The sequence below is a fragment of the Plectropomus leopardus genome, chromosome 7 (assembly GCF_026936395.1).
Source record: "Plectropomus leopardus strain MGB_pleo_1.0 chromosome 7, ASM2693639v1, whole genome shotgun sequence".
NCBI classification, from domain to species: Eukaryota; Metazoa; Chordata; class Actinopteri; order Perciformes; family Serranidae; genus Plectropomus; species Plectropomus leopardus.
In genome coordinates this window covers 17,860,017-17,885,308 of record NC_142182.1, presented here as the reverse complement: position 1 = coordinate 17,885,308, position 25,292 = coordinate 17,860,017, and the positions used below count along the sequence as shown (strand labels likewise).

Below are 25,292 nucleotides of genomic sequence, written 5' to 3'. Positions count from 1 at the left end.
GGGACTCTAGTTTGCAGAAATGAGACAAGATTCCCCCTTATTTCATGCCTCATGTTTTTACTGTATTTTAGGGTGCTTTCATACCTAAGCTTTTAATGTGGCTCCAAAAAAAACCCTACAGGTTTGCACATTAAATTTGGTATGTATGCAGGCGTTACCTTTTTTTCCTTCATGAAAGTTGTTTTTTGATAGCCTTGCACCTATGGGATGTGTGTATAACTATCTTTTTTTCAACTTGTTTAGATGTTATAAAATCTTCTATTCAAACTTTGGTGCAGACAAAACAACCGGACTAACAGCGTATAATATGGTGGGTCTCAATTAGGGCTGGGTATTGCTTAAAGAAGTATGATACCAATGCCCTTTAACTGATACTGATCCCAACAGAGCACTTAATACCAATAATGTGAATAGAGAGACATGTTGTTTAGCCATCATTTTGAATGTTTGGTGGCATCTCATCATGCTGACATGCCAGCTTTATCAAATCCTCTACGCATCACTTCACCACAACACTTACTGTATGGGTTGTAGTGGCTGTGGTGGGAGTGTGAGCTATGCACTTGAGAATGCTTTTAGTCCGCACAGCTGGACACACACAGTGAAAGGACTAACTGTTGGCATCACATGGGTAATGTTACCTAAAGGCTGTTAATGGGGTTGATGACAGAGTCTAGTTGTTTCTGTGTCGGTGTGAGTTTATGTGAAGAATTTAAAGACTTGGTGTTGGATATTTGCAGTTGGTGCTGTCTTAGCTTGTTAAACAGGACAGGTGTTGAACTCACTGTCCACTGGAGGAGAGGGGTAGCAGAGATGGCTTGAATAGAAAGTTTTCTGATCTGGTGGGTATAGTCAGAATGATTTGGGATCAGACCCCCCTCAGTCTCTTTCCTCTCCGAACAAACTCTGGTGTTTGTTTGTGGTGTGAACGTGACCTGGAAACACTTCAGAGTAAATGCTTCTTTTTTACATTACACACACATCCACAAGCTCTATTGCATTATTTATTAAATATGAACTTTTTATTATATTTGCACTATTCATCCCATTTGCAAAAAAATCACTCATTGCCATCATTCATTGCATAACAGAAATAAATAGCTCACCCCCCATTGAATTTAATTTACTTGATGTTGCTGCTCTGTACTTGAAGTTTAACTGTAATTGTATTACTTTTTATATAGTACTCGCCTACTTTTTACACTTTTTCTATTCTTGTGTACTTGCATGTTTACAGCAGGGGTCCGGGAGAAACAGCATTTCAGAATTGAAAATATAGTTGACTTTGATATCAGACATGATTTTAGCATGAATTCAGAAACTAAAGCACAATACGATTTTTATTAGCTGATCATAGGAACTGTCAAGGAAACAGTCTCCTAAGCAATCCATGTAACTATATCATCATACTAAGTCATTTAGTAACCACAGTAACACATGGCTACAAAAGTCATCATGTAAATAAGGATTAAAACAGTGGTGTGCTGCGTTTCTCTCCACCATGTATTTTCCTCAAAAAAGTGAAACATGACAACCATCCCTCCCTCATTATTACAACTTAGGTGCCCCCTAAACCCCACCTGTTACGTTGGAGCTTCTCAGCAGCCATCAGATGACACTGTGGTTGTCCTTGGCAGTTTCCAGGTGTGAATATTTGTAATTGTGTGATTGAGTGAGTTTACTTACTATCTTATTTCCATGACCTCGTATTGGTTAAAAAATCCAGAGTATGACATCCAGTCAAAAAATAAATCTCTTTGTAGTTGTTCATTAAACACAGACTTTATGGAGATGCCAGGTTTTCATCTGACAGCGTTTGAGTTTGCCTGCCCCCTGTTTGGCATCTGAAAGCACTCATTACTTGGGTGGAAGCTATAATTGAATGGTAAAGTTGCGATTTGTTTATATAAACAACAATGTGTATTTGTACGTGAGTGATTGCTCAGCGCTCTCCACTCGGCTGCCTGGGGAGTCCGCCTGTTTTTCCTCTTCCCTCTCATTAAACTTTATCTATTTTGCCTCCTTTCCCAGCTCTGCACCAACGCTGTCAACCTTCACAATGTCACTCAGTGACAGTGAATGGGACACAGACGGTCCACATGACTGAAAAGTATGCAGACATATACAGTACTGCTTTCCTTTTCACTGGATACTTATCTCTGTCAGTTTCTTTCTTTAGACAGTTCCTCTGTGACGTGTCTCTCTATTCAATTTACTGCTTTTTATTGTCAGAAATTTGACAAGCATTCAGACCACCTGCATTCATTTGAATGCAGCGAAAAGAAACGAACATATTCATGAACGCATGTTGCTTTATTGTGTGTGTGCTGCATATTCAGCCCCTCTCTTTTTGTCAGTCCGGCTCCCTCAAACCTCAACAGCCAGCAGCTTGTTTCTTGCTCTCAGTTGTGGGTAACACCCTTCAAGCGTTAATGGTGGTACTATTACCATGTCACTTGAATGGCGCCCTAATGGTGGTTTCACATTTCTCTTGAGGTGGGCATCACCTTGAGGCTATTTCAGACAAAAGGCCAGTGCCTTTACAATCTGGCCCCGGAGGATATCATGCAGACACTGTAATGACCTCATAGCACTTTTTGACCTGTGAACCAGAATTGTGTTTCCCAAAAGGGAGCACATCTGAAAGGTGAATGTGAGGACAGTGGCTGCATTTATGGTATATGTGGTCAGTGTTTTGGAGAGATCTGATCAAAGGAATAATCTCTATGTCTATCTACGTACTATCAAATGGACAGTCATGGTCTCTCATTAGTGATATTGCTCCACAAGAAACTTGCTGAAAAATCTCAAGCTTACACGGCAAAAGCATGGTAACATGCTAATGCTGCTCATATACACACACTGCGATCACACACGGCTAAACATAGCTTGTTGACTATCGTCAAAGTTTTCCTTTGCTTTCATCCTCTTTTGGCTTGTTCGTCAGGCGATGTGATGGTTCACTTTTACACTGCAATCTGTATGTCCGGCTTTCGCTACTAACTTAATTGTTTTAACCTGTATTTGCTGTTGAGTGAGGTGGACATCCTGGATATATCCTTGAAACACATATCATAGACACTTCTGTCTGCATCTCTGTGCAGTTGTTTTGTTTAGTTTATTTCATTTTCTCCCTAAAATTTGATAATATTTATAAAATAAAATATTAAATATAATTAATACATCTAAAATAATAAAATTGTTACTTGCAGCTCTATTTTGAAAACATAAAACTGAAAACTGATCAGAAAAGTGATGTCATTTTCATAGATATGAACCCATCCACCTCTATCACTGACATTAATACATGTTTTCCTCTCTCAGTAACAGAGGTAACCAGTGTACATTCAGGGATTAACTCAACAGTATTTGTGTCTCTCTGTGTGAGATATGTCCCTGTACACATGGCATGAGAGTGTATGTGTATTTCGTGCATAGTAGAGTGTGCAAGCAAAGCACATATAATAGTGTTTGCTAGGGTATAGTTAATACGATCTAAGCCATTGTGTTCGCCCGTGCAGTAGCTCTCACTGTTAAATTAGTGTCCTGTCTGCCCTCAGGCAAGACAAGACAAGGCAAGACATTTTGAGAGCTGACATTTTCTTGTGTTTCTATAGTACGTGGAAGGGCATTTTGAGGTGTTTTTGCTTCATCTAGTCTTGTGGTTTGCACTGTGTGAATTAATTTATGAATGTTTTATTCCTGTTTTTGTAGTCAACAAGAAAGACACTATGCAAGGTTGAGTGCTTTTGGAAGCACATTATTACAAGTAATCCTTCAGATACAGGATCATATTCTTTTCCAATATAGCATTAAACTTGTCTTAAATGTTAAGGCTACATACACCTCAGGACGAAACTGAAGCAGGGCTATGTAAAGCCCAATATAAACTGGCAACAGCCATGCCCATTGTCTTCTGGGTAAGCCAACATACAAAGCAGCAAAATGCTGCTTTCAGTAACAGTGAAAAGTAGTATATTTTTTCAGACTCGTCCTGTCTTTTATCTATCTATCTGTATCTATCTCTTATCTTCTGTGGTCTTGTAGCTATCACAATGGTGGAGGAGAAACTTCATGTTGAAGTTAAAAAAAATCTTAACATATATTTCCTGGTGAATCAGGGGAATTCAAGTGAAAAAATAACATGCAAGAACTCCTGATCTTAGGGCTGCACATCAGATTCACTTCAGATGCTTTGTATTATTCTTGTATCGTGGCAGGGCCGCCTTGGGACTTCGCAGCAAAAAAACACAAGAGGAAAAAAATAACACAGTGCCATCTTATTGTTGCACTTCTGATATATTTTTCTAGGAATTAATCAGTATTTTTGAACATTTTCTCATGAACCCCTGGCACTAGAATGAATTTTCGTTAATGGATCTGGCACATGCATTCCATGACATTACTTAATTTAGATCAAGATTAAGATGCAGATGAAAACTTTTCTATACCTTTACCTAAGGGAGATAAAAAGAAGCATGCACAACTAAGGGTACTGTAGTCTTGAAGCATTGTCTTGTCTTGAACTATTCAGGTAGTGAATCTCAAAAATGTAAATCAATAGAAACATTGGGACTGTCATAAATTTATGAAACCTTTTTGGTCTTCCTCTGCATGTAAATATGTCTGTACAGCATTTTCTTTTTAGCTGATTAGTATAAGAGAAATCCCATCTGTATATTTATGTTTTATCACTCTTTTTATGGGAATTGCTTCACCAGTGATTCTTCATGTAAATTACATTTTATCGATTACATATCATGGGAACATTTTGGCAATTTGTTTATCGGAATCACCTGCACAGTTTCCATAAGTAACACTGTTGTCTGTGATATAGTATTTGCCTTACATTAATCACTGAGGAGAAGTTTAAAATGTTCCAGCCAGGAATTGAAGTGTATCATAAGTTTATATTAACTTATTAAAATTGCTTTTATAAGGTTGTGTAGCTGTGCAGAATATGCTTTATTTTGTGATCTCTAGACTGAATCATTGTGATGTCCCGCTAACAACAGTAGTCACTTCTGGGTAGATAACTGGCAACTGTTTTGAAGTGCAGAAATATGTGAATTCGGCAAACTTGTTTATTTCTGTTCTCATTTTCAGTTGTCAAGGTAACATGTAAAGATACAGCGTTAAATACGGGGGTCCGAAACATGTGACTTTTCTGTTGCGCTTATTTTACGAGCTGTATTGCTTTGCTAATGTCTTTGATAAACCAAATCTACTATTCAGTATTTATGAGGGCAGAAGGGGGGATGCAAAACAGGACTTCCCTATCCCTGTCTGTGAGAGGCTGTCTTGCAGCAAGATAAAACGGTGAAAATATATTAAATATAGTGTACACTTAAACTGATACTGATTTTTTTAGGTGTCTTAAAACTAATCAATGACAGCAGATTTTGCTCAGTGCCATCCGATTTTGTATGTGACGTGGCAGTTTTCTGCTCAGAAGTTACTTTGATTAAACATTGCGATTCAGTCTATAACCATTCACAACTTTATTTAAAATCAAAACAAAAGTACAAAAATGTTGTCTCAGATTAAATAAAATGATACATGTCAGGAATATGCTGAAATGGCCATCACCAGCAGGCCAACTCATCTATTCTGACTTGTTTACATTCTCCGAAAAAGTACCTAAAATATCCCTTAGCAAACTCAGTTTCATACTCATATTCCTCACCTCCCCTCTGCTTCATTTAGTGAAGTAGAATCCATCTCTTTCCGGCGGGTTGGGAACTCTTCGTTGTTTGCCTGTGTGCGATCGATCAACATGCATAATTCATAGTTAGTGGGTTAAGAGCAGCTCGGCTTCTCGCTCGTTGGGTCCTTTGATTTTCATCTCTCTATCTGCCCCCCTCGAGGGGAGCTACAGCCCTACTGCTAAATCACCTCACACACGCGCTGATGTGTGGGCGCACACATGTGTATACAAGTATATGCAGGAGTGGACACACACATCATACCAATGCACTCAGTCGCACTGAGAATCAGATGGAAGAGGTGATTGAAGCTCTTTGAAGCTTTAAACATGATCTCATGCTGCTCCAGTGTGTCTTTTTCCATAGAGTTGTGTATTAGTATTATCAAGCAATTGCGAGGATTTTCTAACCCCCTCTGGAGACTCTTAAAGTCTCACATACAAAGTGTGATTCCCCATTTAAAGCCTTAAGCTTCCACTCGGTTTAATTTGTGATCAGCTGCCTACTTATCTCAACAAAAGTACTGGAAAAATATGTCCAGTGAAATACTTTTGATCACAGTTATGGTCTAAGCCATGAGAAAATCATCGCAAAATGCAGAAAAATTTACATACCCCGAACCCTGTTATTACAGAGTAAGTGTTAGTGTTAGGGCAGCAAACCAGTGCACCCGATGGGTCTCAGCCTTGAATGAAAAATTGGTTCTTCCCAGTGGTTTCACTTTCCACATTGTTTTTGTTTATGTTGCATGATAGTTATATAACTTACTGCACAGTTACTTTCACATTTGCTCTCTGAACTACACGAATAAAATTTACATACCCAGTTATCGGCAGGGGTGCAGAAACGTGATAGCAGCCTTCTCTGCCTGCAAGAAGCTTTCAGCAATCTTTCTTGCCTGTTGGCCTTTTCCTTCATTCTAGTATCCATCCATCCATCCATCCATCCAGTGGTCCCTTGGGCAGGGAACAAGGTGAAAGGCAGCAGAGGAGGCTGGGACAAGAAGATAATGTGACAGTAGTTGACAGGAGTAGAGGCAGAGAAGGGAAGGAGGGCTGAGGATGAAGATATAGAAGCAGGTTAAAAGAGGGAGAGAAGTAATGGAGAAAAATCTAGTGGTGTTGGGTGTGAGGAATGAATAAACCTAATTGAGTACCTGTTGTAATGGAAGTTCACCTGTTGCAATAAATCAATCAGCTGCAAGAACAAAGATCGTGTTAACCTTCTAATCCCTGTTGTTTCAAGTGTTTTTTTGGCTACACCAATGAATTTAAAGGAAATCTGCTTGTTGTTTTGTGCACCATTTTACAGGCATCCCTGTAATCCAGACTAAGCTATTGGGTTACTTTAGAAACATTGGGAACTTGAATACAAAAAAGATCTATGGGTGTGACCAATGCTCCCCTGCAAAACTGCATATTGTGTAGGTATGAAACTTATTGTTACTCTAGCTATTGATTAATTTAGTATTTTTAATTAATCAGGTGTTATGTCTGTAAATGACAAATGCCTGAACAACATCTTAAAAGATACATTTTTTTCGTTACTCAAAGTTACAAAATGGATGTTTCTGAAATAGCAAAAGCAGCAACCACGCACACACACATTTACAGACACACACACACAATCTCAACACTTGTCTTTAGTACATTGATGTCTACCTATAACAACTAGTTCATGGGTTGCAAAAGGGAACATTGCAAAATGGTGTGTGTGTGCATGTGTCTGCATGTGTGTGTGTGTGATCCAGTCACAAGTAAATCTGTTTACAAGTTATGCGTCTTTGCGTCTTTGCCAGTCTGCATGAACAGTTATCAGCTGCCAATTTTTTTTTCTTCACAAAATCTTGTGGAGGTCTGTGAATTGATTTGTAAGTTTCAAATGTTTTTAGGTCACTCCCACTTCCTATCCTCCATCCTCCCAACACCACATGTAGCCAAATGGCATCAACATGAATGAATACATACCGTCACACACACACACACACACTTGACTTTTATGCCATATTTCAGCCTCCAAGGGCAAATACTGTTGCTGACAAAGGTTGGGTAAATTATTGTGGACCGACCAACCAACTGAGTGACAATGATCTCCAAGGCTGCTGGGCACAACTAACATTTTAGACAAAAGCAGCACAACTGTGACCTCTTGGTTTGGTCATGTGGAAGCTTTGCTCTAAAAATATTTGATGATTGGAATTGCCCAGTATTTATTTTCTGTCTTATTAATCAGCTAACTCTTTCATCACTATGAATGATTCGATCTTCCTATTAAACCCTCCAGACTCTTCTTCAGCTGTTCCATGTCCACTGTGGCGCTTTCAAAGGGAGTATCAGATATAAATATTAACACAGCATTTGAAGAAAGTTCAGCTCACCAAAGCACCTGCAGCCAGCATGAACAGCTCTTTCATTGGCTTTGAATTGAAAATGTTATCATATGGTACATTTTTATTCTTTTTAATGCACTAACTCTGCAATGTCTGCTCTCAAAAAAGTAAACAAACACAGCTTTTCCCTCTCCACCTCTGCTGAAATTTTATCTCTTTCATGTTGCCAACCCTCTGCAGTAAATCACATACAACCTATATGACACTAGTTGCTCCACTAGTAAGTTTACAAACATTACATTATAATAATAACACTGTTGTATTGTTCATTACTAATGAGGTTTGAGTTGAATTCAGTGCTGTGACTCAGGATTCTTTAAAATTGCCAGAATGTGACATAATGACAAATGTTGGTTCAGCCAGTTTTCATGAGTCAAACCGGTTTAAGCCCGTACATCAGACCAGCGGATCTGTAAATCAACCCAGCTCTGTTCTACAGCATGATTTACTGCATATCCAATAATTGTTGATAATACAGAATCCAAAATCATCTTTTATCTAAATCGGCAAAAAGTAAGGGTGTGAAGGAACAGGATGATGGTTTTAGACTTGCCTAAACATGCCTTAACATGCTGTTTTGCAAAGTGACATTTAAAGATGCATCAGGCAACTTTGCAGATATTTGGGCCGTGAAATCACTAAATTGCACACACCGCGCTCATGTCCTTTTAATTCTTTCTCTCTCTTTTCTCTACTGCCTCTGTCTCTCTTTCTAAATGTCACTCAGCCCTGTTTCCTGTAGTGGTGTACCACTTGTCCACTCCAGCCGCTTAGAGGAGCTAATAGCTGGCCTGACAGCACATATACACAGCGCAATTACTGCCTGGCCCACATACGGCACAGCCATCACACCACGCAATCAGACCCCCCCTCCTTGCTTCCTCCATAGCTCTCTCCTGTCCTGTCACTCTCTAACTCTCAGGGTGGTTTCGTTCCTCACCCCTCTTCTAGATTTATCGTCCCTCCTGCCCAGTTACATTGTCATCCATCGCTAATCATTTTCCTTTTACTTCCATCCTCCCTCATCCATCTCCTCACTCCCCTCTATTTCTTTCCATCCCTGAAGTCTGCAGTTCACCGTTTCACCCTTTTCTCTCTCTCATCTCTTGCCACTTGCTCAGATGAGGGTGTCAGGTCAGTAGTAATCAATGAGAGACTTGTCCAGGCTGAGCAGCATTGAGTTGCCATGAGTGCATGTGTGTGCGTCACTGTGTGCATGTGTGTGTGCTTGCTTTGTTGAGAACATGAAGCAAAAGAGCAATCTCTTCGTTTGCATTTTAGTTTTCTCTGCATTTAAATGAGTTTATTTCTTCTTTTTTCTTTTCTTTTTTTACACGTTAAAGCAACCTGGCACATATATGCTGTTTGATGTATGTGTGTGTGTGTGTGTGTATGTGGGTGTGAGGTAGTCAGTCAGTCAATATTGTGAATCAATGGCATAATAACTCCTTCTCCCAGAAGACACTCAAAGCCTCACTCCAGACTTAGTTCAGTTGTTTGTTCTGTGGGTCTTTCATCACCCGTCAACTCAGCCACAAGACCCACGATTAGTGATATGTCTGTCAGATGGAGCTACATGAGACTAGCATCACAAACAGACTCTGTGAAATGTGGGAAATGTGTGTGTGTGTGTGTGTGTGTGTGTGTGTGTGTGTGTGTGTGTACTGTATGTGTGTGCTCCTGCCAGAGATGAACGACCTCAAACGGGCATTTTGTTTCCATTCTGCTGCACTGCTGCAGAGACTGCTTTTGTACAGATGACCCGCCCTCCTTAATTACATTGTTAATGACTCATCCTCGTTAATGATGTTTGCGTCTCTTGAGCAAAGAAATTAGCCGAAAGGGGGAGCGGAGAACTTGGGAGAGTGAGGGAGGGTGAAGGAGGGGAGGGAAGGTTAGTCAGAAGCAGAAAGGTTAGCAGAGAAAGACAGAAGCTGAGAGGAGGATGGAGAATAAATGAAGGTTGGAGTGCTGCAGAGAGGGGCCGAGGAATGGGCCTCATGCAGGATGCAATATGCAAACAAAATAAGACTTTTTTTCTTTCTATCCACAAATTTATCGTATTTTGTAAGTGCCTTTTAGTTTCTGAGTTGCACCAATTTTGTCCTATTTTTGTTCTTAAGAGTTTTTGGGTCAAGAGCACTCTTACCAAGATGAGAAAAAAACAATTTTGTTTGCACAGTCCACAAATTGTTTGTCCAGGGAGAAGAAACATACATTTTAAGTTTGAGAAACATAAAAAAAAAAACCATATTGATATCAAATAATCAAATTTAGATTATCATATACATTTTGATTTAATTTTATGATTGGATTCTCACATTTTTTGGGCTGAAAAATACTAGATATTTATTGTCATTTTACAAATAGGCCTGCAACAAAATTCATTTTGCAAGTCTCATGCACAATGCAGTTAACCCTTTGAAAACTGGGCAAATTAGCTTGATTTGCTTGATATTTTTTCCCCTAGTTATTTGATAATTGTAAAATGACTCTCCTTTTTATACAAGATCATTTGAAGGTCATTTTCTTGTCACTTTTTACTTTTCATTTCACATTTCATGCCAAATTGCTGATTGCCTTTTTTTTCCATGTTTTTAAAATAATTCAAACCCATTTGCTCAGGGTTCAAATGGTTAAATGCTTGTGAAACGCTTCTTAAGGTAGAAAAGTGATATCTCCCCAGGTTTCAAAGGGTTAAAGGTCAGTTGGTAGAGAATTTAGGACATGAGAAGCAATAGTAAAGTTACTGACCAGTGTGCTCATATGCAAACTATCTACAACAAACCAAAAACAGTCTATTAGGGAAATGATCTCACATCAACCTCCCTCTGTTAGACATCAAAGGTATTTGGTGCATCATGAGTTGAGTCTTTTATGATTTATTCTAACAGAAAATTACCAGAAAATATTAAAGTCACATAAGATAATGTTGCTGCATGAGGCAACATTTAAAAAATTAACATTTCACAATTTACTTTTTGTTATTTATTAAAGGTATGTTATTTATTATAGAAAAATGCCTCCACTGAATTCAAAATCTCCCCTAGTATTTGTAGATGCAAAATTTCTCTTTTTTTATTTGTCTTTCTCTCCACTATTATTCTCTGATTTGCAGACCTAACCAGCTTTGTGCACTGTGTCTACGTTTTCTGCTAGTAAGATTTATTTGGCTTTTGATAGAAATGGAAACATTCACTGAACTTCTTTTACAGGAAGAGTTTTGTTCAAAAGTGAAAAATAGATCAACCAGCATCAGGACTATCACTCTTTCAAGAAATCAAGCTTAAACAGGGCTTTCACACTAAAAGCAAGAATTGGACATCACACAGAAAAAAGCCATTATTTCCAATGGGGAAAGTGGCTCTACTTTCTTGTGCAGCCATAAAACAGTGCCATAAAGTTCTGCACTGATTTTTCAAAGCTTTTCAAAGATTTTTCAAAGTTAACCTAAATTTAACATGTAGGATACCTCACTGCCTCACTTTAGTGACAAACTAAAGTTACTTTTTAAGCAAACATTAGTTGGCCTTACTGTCGCTGACAATTTTTTCAGAAAAATGCAATATTCTTCCTCACATTACAGATTAGTTGGTTTCATGTTACGCTCATCTATATTATTACTTATTTTCTCCTTTTTGTGGGAGCTAACACAACAACATTTGTATAGTTTACATGAGTCAGACACATTGTCCTACATCCCCCGAGGGATGTAGCTCACTAGTTTCATCATGATTTAACAGTATGACGTGGATTCTGTGGACAAGAAAAAATGTTCTCTTATTTTTGCTCATATCCAGGATTTGTTCCTATTTAATGATTACCTATTGATATTGGGGATTCACCAATGTTTTCTTATTTTTGCTTTTGTCTTAGGTAAGAGAAAATTTTCGTGTGGCCCTGAGCACTTGTACCACGATAAGAGAAAAACATCTCGCTTTCACAGTCCACAAATCAGAAATGACAGTGCTATTTTTATTCCGTCATTTTTAATGTAATATTGCCTCTTCATGAGTTGATTTTTAGAGGATTTGTTCCTTGCTTCCTTATTGTGCTGTAAATTGCAGCTTTATTATTCAACTTTATCATAATTTGCAGAAGAAGCTGATGACAATCACCAACTTCATTCTTTTTTATAGAGAAGAAAAGAGCAGAGCAAAAGCAATGATATTCAAGGCAATAAAAGCAAAGATGACAGTTGAGAGCGAAAATGGAGAAAAGAAGAAAGTGGTAAAGTGAAAGGAAAATATGAGGAGAAAGATGAAACAAGAAATCTGAAGTTCAGTGCAGGGTACCCTTTGAAAAAAAAAACAAAAAAACTTCAGTGGAACAAAAAGCATGTATTTCCCCCGAGAGATACTGGCAGCTTAGAGAGAGAGAGAGAAAAGTAAAACCATGACAATTTTAAATTCTTTAGCACACTTATTTTTAGAGCAGTTCAATCAAACCCCAGAGTGTTTACCCTGAAGGTTTAAATTGTTAGGGGAGCACAATACATCAGTGACACTCAGATGTGCTCTAAACAAGCGCTCCTTGGTCAGCCTTTGGGAGAGGTAGAAATAGCCTGATTCTTACTATCGCCTGTGGTGGTTAAATTGGAGTTGGGAGAACCAATGAGGGAAGAAGCAGGGAGCTGTGTATTGACAGAGGCAGATTGACTTTGTGCTGTTGGATTTATTTTTTTTCCAGGGAAAATGTGCTCAAACTGTGGATTGAAATAAATCAATTTTAAGCAGGGGTAGCCTATCTTATACAAAGGCCCCTGTAGGCACAAGTCAAGTGCAGTAAGTTTTACCTATATTTCACATTTAAACAACTAATTTGCAAGTGACAATTACAGGATAAAGGGGAATAAAAATAAATAAATAAAACAAGTATATCGGTCATACTGACTCAGTCTTGTCTTTTATACAGCATTATAAGTTTATAAATATGAGCTAACATAAGCCTCTGTAACCTGCTGTGTTCAACCAGGCAAGGTGTGACGGAAAAACCTCTGAGAACACAGATCAAGGTTACATTTTCTTGCTCATCAATTCAACGTTTTATTTGTAAGAGTAAGAATAAGTTCTTTCTTCTTTCAAAAGTTACGTAGTGTTTTTCTTCACATTTTGTTTAAGGAAATACAAATATAATAATACTAATAAGGACAACCATTGTGCTCATTCTTCCGTTTTTTTCCAAAGTGGAAAGTTTTTTTCTGTTCCTACATTTGATTTAAGTTTTGGAAAGCTGGACTGCAACAGGAGTGATGGTCTCTAGTTGTCTCCCTCTTACTGTTCCTTTTGGTTCAAGGGCAGCATTTATACTTTGCCACATGGAAAATTCCAATCTTACAAAATGCATGCTGGGTACGTGTTTGCACTTTAATATCACTAGCACAATATCTTTGGTAAATTAGACCTTAAGACGGGCAGATAGTGGTTGAAAATGATGTGCAATTCATGGTGCTATCAGAGCTGCAATCTACTTTTTGTGAATTTGCCCCTCAGTGCTGTCATCACACATAGAAAGTGGGGGATCTAGCTAGCATCTGCTGTCTTTCTGCAATGACTCCACTGTTGATGATAACAAATGACTTGTGAGTAATCTCATCACTCTTTATGTTTCCTTGTTGAATCACAACATGGAGATATACTGTACAAAGTCACAAAGTAATGTATGGAGGGCTCAAATCAAATTTGGGACTAAGCTAATGACAGATGGTTAGCTGTATGTGCCTCCACTGGAATGTAAACAAAAAACAAACTACTGCCCACTCTGCACAGATATTGAACTAATGAAATGACCACTACTATCATCATCAGAACCAAAATAAATGAAAATGAAACTTAAATTTCTCCTTTGTGGTAATTCAAATTTTAACTTTTACATCTAAAATTGTCCAGATGTGCAGCTTGACTGTCCCATGTATTGTAACAGCTGCGAGTTCAGCTTCCATCATTATGCATCCTGTAGCTCTCCAGCACAGCCGAGTTTGCAGCGTGTGTCAGTCTGGGTTGTTAATCACATTTCAGTACCACATGCAGTGTCTAGATTTAAATTTATGTTGAATAAAAATGTCCTCGTTTCCATGCCAGGGCAGAATTGTTTGCCGCAAAAGTTTCGGTTCCTCATGGGGGCCTGGAGGGAGCCCGGGGGAGAGTTGGGAGTTTGACATGACTCTGCAAGGAGAGCTCAAGGATAGTGCAGGACAGCCGTCCCCACAGTCATTAGGCTGCCTCTTCCCCCTTTTGCACTCATCATCCATATCTATCTCACAGAGGTCCCTTCCCCATTCTCAGAGGCCCCTCTCTTTCTCTCCGGTGGTTTTGTTGTCTTTGCCCCGTCTCTCTCACTGCATGCTAGATAAATGCTGTCCTCTGCAGGGCTCTCTGTCTCCATCTCTCTCTTTTCTGTTCTCCCTGCCCCCTCTATGACCCTATAGTATGTCTCATTGATGACTGATGGTCCTGCTCTGTCCCCAGGCCCAGTCAGCGCTAATAAAAAAGAATAAACTCATATTACATTCATTCATAGGGGACTTTGTTATCTAGAGAGCTAGAATAGATGAGGGAGCAGAGATGATGTGGGGTAGGAGAAAGGGCAGAGACTATGAAGGGTAAGAGTTAAAAAAAAACGTGACAGTAACTACATCGAAATGGCAACAAAAAGTATAGAGGTGGATGGTGGGGGACAGCGCGAGTGACGAATGGTAGCACAGGAAAAGATAATTGACAAGTGGAGGAGTGCAAGAAGCAGTGATAAAGTTTCAGAGGCTTCTTCAGGGTGTTATGTTGGCATCAGGCCGCTGGCATGGTGGATGACTAGTGTCTTCTTCAAGGTCTTTCCTCTCAGCCTGTATGTCTCTCAGACAGGCAATCTTTGTGTGTCTTTCTTTTTCCTTCACTCGCTCCATCTTGGTGTGATCAATTGGTAACTTAGGCCAAACTTCACCCACTTCATTGATTTTTTTTCTTTTTTACTGCCTCCTTGCTGTTTCTCATTTGTGTGTGTGTGTGTGTGTGTGTGTGTGTGTGTGTGTGTGTGTGTGTGTGTGTGTGTGTGTGTGTTTGTGTCCATCATCACAGCAACAGAACCATCTCATCATCAGACTTGTAGCCTACTGTTGTAGCGTGTAAAAGCCTGTCCAATATTTACTTTAGCACAGCTTCTTGCTCAGTGAGTCTGTCTTTGTCTTCCTCGCTTCCTGTTCACTGTCCTCTTCCATCTCTTAGCCTCAGACATTAAAACTATCGAGACAAGCTAACTGGCTTTTTTTTTTTTTTTTATACTTTCTTTATTGTACACAAGCTCATTTTAAAAAATGCATACAGAAAACTGAAGTCTATGAATGATGCATTGTGATTTTAACACACACATTTAAACAAACAAGATATAAAGTGTTAATCAGTGAGTTTTAGAGGTGCTGGTAGGCATTGCTTGTTAACTTTGGCCAGGCTGTTTCCCCTGTTTCCATTCTTTGTACTAATTGTTATTTCCAAAATTATTCCTTTTAGAGAAAACTCTTTTATTCTCTCCGTCCACACACTCTTACCTTGTCTCGCTGTGTCTCCATTGCTTCAGTGTGAAGATGGTGCTGCTATGGACGGCCGGCGACGTCTTCAAAACCACCTACTTTGTGATGAACGAAAGCCCGGCTCAGTTCTGGGTTTGCGGTTCAGTCCAGATCCTAATCGACGTGGCCATCCTGCTGCAGGTCGTTCTTTACAATCAAGACACACGGGTCAAGCTAGGCTGACCATGGCTGTTGCTTTGGCCAACCTAAAAAACAGGGCTCTTGTGTGAATTTTAACAAGTCTGGTCATTTAAGGTTTTTCAAGTCAGCTGCAAATTTATTTGGACACAGAGAAAATCGAAGTCAAAATAGATTTTTAGTCTTTAGCCTTGATTCAAACTATTCTGTTATATGAAGATCATGCAGACCCAAACTATTTGTATCCTCAAGTGCAATTAAGCAAACTACTTAGCATTCTAAGTGAAGCACTGACAACAAAACACCTTTGCTTTTAACATTTTATTAAAATAAGGCAATATTTTAGTGCAGTTTTAACATTTTTATAATATGTATTTGTTCTCTGTTGAACATTACCTTGATCCTAAAGTGTCATGGACATGGAAACTGTAAGAGGGAAACATTACTCATGTTGGCAGCTCACTTATAGCAGATCTGTGCTGTTGCACTGGCAGCTGAAGCAACCAGTTCTGCACGGTAGCCCTGCACTGGAATCCACTGCCTGACTGATGAGTCTCCCACTTTACACTCTACACCTCACAGGACTGTTGTCATGATGCGTGTGTGTGTGTGTGTGTGTGTGTGGCTCTGTGTGTATGTGGGTGTGGTATCCTTGCTTGTGTGTCTGTGCAGCCAAAATTGATTTCTGCCGTGGGCATTCAGCACCAGGCCAAGGCCAGAGAACATACATCAAGTAATGATAACTACATTGGACATCAATCTTAACAACTCTGTTGTGAGGTTTAATTGACAAGCAACGCATGTCCTCCACAAAGTATATGAAAATCTTTTTAAAATATGGCTATGCTTCCGTGTACTGCATTTCAGTCAACATTATTTTCTAGACACCAAAGAACACGTCAGACCTCTGATCAAAATATGTAACATAACAGTATTACTGAATATTTTTGGAAATGTAATTTCTGTTATATGTCACTGTTACTTGTTTTTAGTATCCCATCATCTGCTGATCATCATCTGCTTCTTTTTGCTTTTGTTTTTTGAGACAGAAACAGTGAAAGAATGACACCATTGATAACTCTATCTTTTATTGAACACATTTAGATTTTTTTTTTTTTTCCCCTCCTAAGCAAGAAAAAAAATATTTGAAAATGAAATTTAATCAACTAAGAACTGGTTTAGTGCTAAAAGAAATTTTACCTTTAGGGACTACATCAAAATTACTGGTGTAGGGAGGAGCTAAATCTTATGTTTTACTTTTTCAAAGCACAAGGCAATCCCTGACATAATTACTGTATTTTTTGGACTTTTCTTTTGAAAGAAAAAAATGACAACATCCAACCCCAATATCTCAGAGGAATATTGAACAATACTGAATTGGTACCAATTCAATTTGTGCACCCAAAACAGTTTCATATTTATGGAACTATACTTCATTCAACAATATGGACATTAGAAGTGAAACTGGAAATTGACAAATTTGTAGCGCCACTCTATTTTTTTTTTTTTGTAATGTTCTTTTGATAAATAACATGTTGCTGCAAAGCTCACCATGTCTCCTACAAATAATGTAAACCAAATAGATCAGAAAATGTTGCAGCTTGTGTATAAGATAATATCTGTCACTGACTATTGTATTACCTACACAGTGCCCGAGCTACATAACTGATGAGTGAGCTATTTCTATAACAGGAAGGCTAAACTAAAATATAAATCCACAGTTTTAAAACATTCCCTGCCCGTCCCAGAAAGTCAAACTACCCCCCTTCCTCGTTCAACCAATAGAAAAATCATACCCTTCCCCTTGCTCGATCAGCGTCCCTTTGATTAGGGTATTTTGTTTCCCTTTCATACCATGTTTAGTAATTTCTGGAGGGACAATCTTTGAAGGATCTTCATTCACCCAGAAATGCCCCATTTAACAGAGGACAGGTTATGAAATGCCTGCCATTACAGAAACATTAAAACCTTATTAATCTATTCCAGCTTGCAAAAATATTCACAGACATGTTATGTAGAATTTCTGCTCATAATCAAAACACTTACTTTAAAAAAATAGCCTTTAAAGGCGAGCTGTGAATTTATCACCTGTTTCTCGTTGGTTTCCTCTCACAAAAGCACTGCAGGGTGAAACAAATCAGATCGAGCGGCTGATCAGTAGTCAGGGCAGCTGTCGTTCTACTTTCCCTTAGGTATGACTTAATTAAGTATAAAAAAGCTACTGTACCTGCTTATTAGGTCTGCCTGTCACCTTTCTAAAGTCAGTTTGAGTCCTTTAGCTAATCAACATTTCTCTGTTTTTAGTTTCACTTCAGTAAAAATCGTGTTACACTTTTTACACACTGCAGTGGGGGGGTTAATCATTCAAACAGCCTTCTCCTTTGGCTGCCAGTATGCCTCAGCTATAGAATAACATTTGTTACGGTAGCAGAGCTGCCTCTCAGTGTAGTTTAGTGTTATTTTCAGGGTCAGGAAGAAGAAAATATGTGAGAGAAAATTTTGGTAATATTCAGAATTGTGTTATCATGATCTGACAATGCATAAGATCCATCTAAATATAATAGTGGCAAAGTATTATGTTACATTTTACCCCTGCTTTGATATTATATGAGGTTTCTAGGTTTTGATCATCAATCATTGTATTAAAGCAAAAGTTTGCTGCACAGGCATGACGTGGTATAAATCGTCTTCTCTAACTTACAGCAAGAAAGCAAATATGTGTATTTCCCAAAATGTCAATGGATTAGGTTTTTCACTTCATTTAATTTTTTTTTCTAATCAATTGTTTATTGTTATCATGTATTACTACCATTATACGGATAACAGGCCAAAGGAGAATCAATCAAAATTTAAAAGGAGAAGCACTCCCTGCTATGTTTGTATTTGTGTTTATGCATTGTGATTTGAATGTAGTTTGTATGTGTATGAATGTGCACATATGAAAACAACAGAAATGTTGTCCCTCTATCTTGGGATTATGCATTTCATGGATGCACACTCTAAGCATTCATAAATGCTTTTCTGCTGGTGCTGTAATATGTGTCAAATATTTCTGGGATCGGTCAAAATGACATTTATAAACATGTCCATGCTGCCGATCGACTTTTCTAAAACTGCAAGCTTTAAGCTTCATTGTTCTGTGACCTTCACTCCACGCGGGTATACATGCATTCTTCTATTTCAGTTATCTTATATTGTTGTAAAAAGCCATATTGAAAGCTGTATGTGTCTTATCTCCTGCACCCCGCATACCATCATTGTATTGAGCATTATTTCTGTATTCTATATGCTCTTATCACCAGATGGGTATCTTTATATTGTCTCGCTCAGTAGAGGCTCAGAATGGTTCCCTCAATGGATTTAACATTTGGGCTCCCAGTAGCATTTTCTTCTCAAGGGCAATCGGACAGATTAGTGCACATACACTGAATGTGCTAATCCCTTCCCTGAGTTCATATCGTGGCAAACGTATTTGTTGCCTAAACACTGCAGCATTGATAAGAGGAGTGTAGACTGTTACTTCCACCAGATGCAAGATATATATTACTATCATGTAAAATGAAACAGTTATCAGTTACGACAGAATCCATAGAAGGATTTGAGTGAATTTCAGTTACTGATTAATGTGATATTTCTTCAGGCATTTACAGGATCTGTGAAACCAAAGGAAAACCAAAAAGCTACTGTTTTTCAATCAATGTTAAAGAATACCAGTGTCATGTAACACTGTGGTGTTTTCATAACACGCTAAGTTCTGTCACAGTATAGACCAAATCACAGTATTTATTTCCAAGAACTTCCGGGTAGAAAAGCACTGCATCAAGTACATATAATCAAACCACACTGAGCAAACTCTGCCTTAATTGAGTTTAAACCACCTAAGTAGTTAAGTATACGCTGTATTTAGAAATTTTTCACCACATTACCTTGCAGTAAGACAGCCCGTACAGACAGAGATTTGAAGCTGTTATATCAAAAACACCAGACTCCACTGAAAAAAATGGTCGATTTACTCCACAGAACAGCAGAGTCAGGTCTTCTGCTGCCTCGATCAGCTATTGAATAAGGTAAAGTGGAACAAATTTTCAAATACAGTGTACATTTAACCTGATACTGATTTTTTTTTAAGGTGGCTAAAATATGTTTTGCGTGGGCCCCATCCACAGCAGTACATTGTATAGCTTCAGTGCTGGTAGATGGTTTATCAGAGACGTTAGCAAAGCAACACAGTTCATACAATAAGCACAACAGAAATATCAAATAAGTTGGATCTCCACATTTAGTGTCTTAATATGTGACAGCTACAACAGAAATAAACAAGTTTTCAGAGTCAACGTATCTCTGCAATTCAAAACGGCTGCCAGTTTTTACCCGGAAGTGACTTTCGTTGTCAGCGCGACGTGACAGTGATTTGGTCTATACACCAATGACATCACATATATACATTGTATGTATGTAAAATGTTTATGATTATATTTTATCAAATATAAACAATTTATATTTCAGCATGTGGCCTTGTGGTGTTATTGGCAGTGTGGTTTGAAATGAATGATTGGCTCAGAGCATGTTAAGACGAAAACGCTTGACACTGACATTGAAAGAGAAAAAAAATGTGATGTGCTCTGAGCCCAGTAGGCTGCTGCTGTAACTTACAGCTGGATTTCTCCCCAAAGTCTGAGCTGAAACCTTGTACGAACCCTTTGAGTTTGTTCCACCTCAGCCACCAGGATAAAAACATGATTTATATAAATCCTTTCTATACAGCACTTCCCATTGCAGCTATCACACAGAACTACAACAGAGAGTATGTGTGCCTGCTGTGCTGTGAATTCCTCTATTTGAAAGGATTAAGAGTGTACCTGTGCACCAAATAAATCATGAAAAGAGACTGAGGTAAAGTCAGATTGAGGCCGATCAAACTGTGGCTGCTGCTGGACACACAAGGGAGAAAACTGATGAGTGGGGGTTAATTAAGACGTGATTTGCTTCAATGCTTTAATCCCCTCTTGCTAATGGATCATCACACACAGATGCATGTGCCATCACGAGGTAAAACCACTGACAGTCAGCAGTGCAGAGGAGCACTGCAGTATGGATAGTAAAATATTAAAATGGATACAGTAGATAATGGGAGGTTCTCTATGGTTTATAGATGAGTTGGACAGACTGTGTGCTGCCCCTGTTGGTTCCTTCACTGTACTCTTCTTCAATGCTTGCTTGTATCCATTCATGATAAGTTGATTACAAGGCTGGAGCATCTGTCTGATGGCTATATATCATACCTGTATGATACAGTCTGCCTGATGGTTATCACTTTTCTGTTCAACGGCCAACGACACACAACTTTTTTTCCATGATGAACTCAATCTATTTCATAGAAACCCTTGTTCATAATGGACCTGTCTGACTGCCTGCCATCAGCTACCCTCCTGTCTCTCTGTCCACCCATCCATCAGCTGATCATCCGGCATGTCTGTCCATACAGTGGCTTCTTTTAATGATTGATGAGGTGGGCTAAAATGGTCCACCTGCACCTCAGGTCTGTGACGAGCCACACTGCCCCATCCTGCTCCATTTGTTAACAACAGTGTGTCGTCATGCTGTGAAGGACAGCAATCCACCGTCCACCCCAAACCCTCCTAATGAGTGTTCCTAATTTCAGTTTATAACGAATCAATTTTGATCGATGTCAGATTTAGTGCACTTTTGCAGACATGCTCCAAATATTCTATTTGTATTCTATCTGTGCAGATTCAAATATTTTAAAAAAATTAAAAAGATTTTTTTGTACAATGCTGGTTTGGTTTCCAAGTCAGAGGTTATTAGTAAAACAAACCGAGTTAATAAAAATGTCTTAATTTACATTGATGTATATCATGGAGTAAATAATAAATTATGAGCAAATGTGTTTTTTTTGATTTCCATAATAATGTCAGCATACCAAAAAATGTGTGGAGGTCTGCAATTGATGAGTGTGATTATTTTGCCTGTGTGCCTGCGGTGTGGTTTCTCTCTGCTGCTGTGTTTCAGAGGCTGAGCGTGGCTTCCGGGTGCTGGAGCTTATGGCACACACACTCACCTGTTCCTCATCTGCAATCATCCATCTGCTGCAAAAATACTCTGGTTTCCCTCCTCTTCAGCGCCAGATTGTTTTTCGCCTAAAATGTGGTAGATCGGCCGTCTCTTCTGAGATTTTTGTGATCATTTTTGTTCTTGTTGTTGTGGATTATTTTATCTATACTTACTTGTTGTCTCCTTTGCTCCTCCCAGTGCCTCCCACCATCAAGCTCCAGCACCTCACTGCCCAGCCACTCGCCTCACTTCCACACCAGAGCCTTTCTGCCTTCAGCCCCCGTCTTCTCACAGTTTCACCAGCCTCACCAGCCTCTCCGACTCCTGGACCCCCCTCCCTCTCCCTAAAGTCTCAACAGTCACTCAGCTTACCCAGTTAACCCTCCAAGCCACTTCTACTGGTGTCTCAACCTCTGTGAGTAACCCACCTGCTTCGACTTAACTCTCGCCCGCACCCTCCCTCGTAGAGAACCTTTTGTCCCTCCTCCTGAACACTATGCTGGTGATTTAGGATCATTCGGTCTATTCCTTCTCCAGTGTTCTTTGGTGTTTGATCAACAGCCTTCTAGCTATCCCTCAGATAAATCCAAGATTGCTGATGTAAAGAATTTATTATGGGAAAAAGTCAGTGGGCTGCCGCTTTATGAGAAAGGGGATCTCCTGTGTTACTTTCTTTTGCGGCCTTCTCTTATGTTCTCTCTCTCTTATTTAGGGTTTTTGATCATCCCATTCAGGGTCAGGAAACAGCTAATCGTTTATTTTCCCTACGTCATGGCTCCCACTCCATTTTTGTATTTTGGCTTCTGACAGTGGGTGGGATGAATCAGCTCTTATGGAAGTATTTCTTAGGGCGTTATCTAAGGAGTTAAAAGATGAGCTGACTTCTCAAGATGAAACTACTTCTCTTGAAAATCTTATTTCTAGTGCCCCCTTCTGCTTTGGAGGAACCCATGCAGCTAGGTAGAGTCAGCTAAACCCCACTGAATGCCAACGATGTGTGGATAACAAACTGTACATCTACTGTGGTCAAGCTGGACATAACATGGCCTCCTGTACCTCTTTGCCAAACGGGAGGGCTCACCAGTAAAGAAGAGTGCACGGTTGAAACCTCTTCCCCCTCCAGCTCTCCTTCTCAGATCTCTTTCCCAGCCTGCATCCTCTGGGCTAATCACGCTCCAAATTCAAGTTTTGATTGAATCTGGGGCCGATGACAGCTTAATTGATAATGATGTTGTTACTCAAGCCAACCTGTGTCTTGAACCTCTGGACACCCCCAAGAATGTTAACGCCCTAGATGGTAGATTGATTGCCACAGTCACTCATTGCACCACCATTATCTCCCTTAGTATCTCTAGCAATCACCGTGAAAATGTCCAACTGTTTGTAATCCCCTCCCCCCTCTCACCTGTGCTTCTGGCTGCCCTGGCTGAAGACTAACAACCCCCACATAGACTGGAAAACCTCTTCCATCTCAAGTTGGAGTGTCTAATTCCATTCTCTCTGGCTACATTCTGCCTCTCCTGCCTCCAGTCGCTCAGCCCCTCCTCCTGCGCCTCCTGATCTGTCCTCTGTATCATGACCTCACTACTATATTCAGCAAGGAAATGGCGCTGTCCTCACCCCTCCACCACCCTTATGATTGAACTCCCTGGAACACCTCTTCCCGTCAGCCGCCTCTACAAAATGTCACGCCCTGAGAGAGAGGCGATGGAAAACTACATGCAGGGTTCTCTGGCTGCAGTTCTCATTCCTCCCTCCTCTTCCCATCTGGGTGCAGGTTTCTTCTTTGTGGAAAAGAAAGGTGCTTCTCTACGCCCCGTATTGATTTTTGAGGACTTAATGACATCACTGCCAAAAACAAATACCCACTTCCTCTTATCGATCCATCTTTCGAGCCCTTTTGCCACGCCCAGGTATTCAGCAAGTTCAACTTGCGAAACACCCACTACCACCGCATCTGCATAAAAGAAGGCGATGAGTGGAAGATAGCCTTTAAAACCTCCCTCGGACATTTTGAATACCTGGTCACGCCCTTTGGACTCACCAATGGCCCTGCTGTTTTCTAGTCATTCATGAATGATATTCTAAGAGACATGCTTGATCGCTTCGTCTTCGTGTACCTAGATGACATCTTGCTCTTTTCCTGCACACTTGAGGATCACAGACAACATGTGAGGCTGGTGCTACAAAGACTTTTGGAGAATAAACTCTATGTCAGAAAAATGTGAGTTTCACTCCCCCTCAGTTGGTTTCCTCGGCTACATCATTGCTAAAGGACAGCTTCAACCAGACCCCTCCAAGATTCAAGCAGTCACAGATTGGCCCACCCCAACTTCTAGGAAGGAACTACAGCGTTTCCTGGGTTTTGCAAACTTCTACCATCGATTCATCCATGACTACAGCATGGTAGACTCACCTCCACCGGCTCCCCCTTCTGCTGGACCGAAGAAGCAGATCTTGCCTTTGCTCGCCTCAAGTCTTAATTCACCAGTGCCCCAGTCTTAAAACACCCTGATCCTTCCCTTCATTTGTGGTGGAGGTTGAGCCAGTCTATCTAAGAGAAATCTAGACACTCAAAAGCTTCATCCGTGTGCTTACTTCTCCCGATGACTGTCCCAGGCTGAAAGAAATTATGACGTAGGAAATTGAGAGTTGCTGGCAGTGGTTTTGGTGCTTCAGGAATCGAGGCACTGGTTGGAAGAATCTGAGCTCCCCTTCCCAATCTGGACCAACCATAAGAACCTCACCTATTTCTGCTTTGGTAGACGCCTGAACCCTCGACAAGCCCACTGGTCTCTCTTTCTCAGCAAATTCAATTTCATCCTCTCCTACCGCCCCAGTTCCCGTAACACCAAACCAGACTCCCTCTCTAGACTATATTCTCCCCCTTTTAGCCCTGGTGAATCAGACCCCATCATCCCTGCTGCGCTGTTTCGTGGGAGATATAAACAGTTGTAAGAGAAGCTCAACAAAGTCAACTGGATCTGGAGAATGGACCCCCTAACCGCCTGTTCGTCCCTGAAACAACCCATTTCCCAAGTCCTTCAGTGGGGATACTCATCTAAACTTGCCTGCCACCCTGGAGTTAACAGAACCCTCCTCTCCCTGCGTCAGCGTTTCTGGTGGCCGAGCATGGCTAGGGATAGCAGAGAGTTTGTGGCTGCCTGCTCTGTCTGTGCCCGAGGTAAAGCCTCTTACCAACCCCCTGCAGGTCTACTGTGCTCTTTACCCATTCCCAGTCACCCCTGGTCACACGTCGCTGTGGACTTCGTCACTACTTTGCCTCCTTCAGACGGTAACACAGTTATTCTAAATATTGTAGATCGTTTTTCCAAGTCTGTTCATTAAGTTCCCTTACACAAGTTAGCCTCTACCTTTGACACCGCAAGTTTGCTGGTCAGCCATGTTTTCAAGCATCACGGAATCCCCA

General features: G+C 40.0%; 1 protein-coding gene across 3 annotated transcripts in view; it reads left to right on the top strand.

Moving 5' to 3' along the window:
- The window catches only part of LOC121950741 (solute carrier family 66 member 2), a 60,719-nt gene extending 40,424 nt beyond the window's left edge, over positions 1-20,295 (top strand). For all 3 annotated transcript variants that reach the window (XM_042496841.2, XM_042496840.2, XM_042496839.2), the window contains exon 5: positions 15,661-20,295. In XM_042496841.2, coding sequence (XP_042352775.1) covers positions 15,661-15,835 — 175 coding nt within the window. In that variant the 3' untranslated portion in view covers positions 15,836-20,295. The remainder of the gene's footprint in view (positions 1-15,660) is intronic.
- The last annotated feature ends 4,997 nt before the right edge of the window (positions 20,296-25,292 follow it).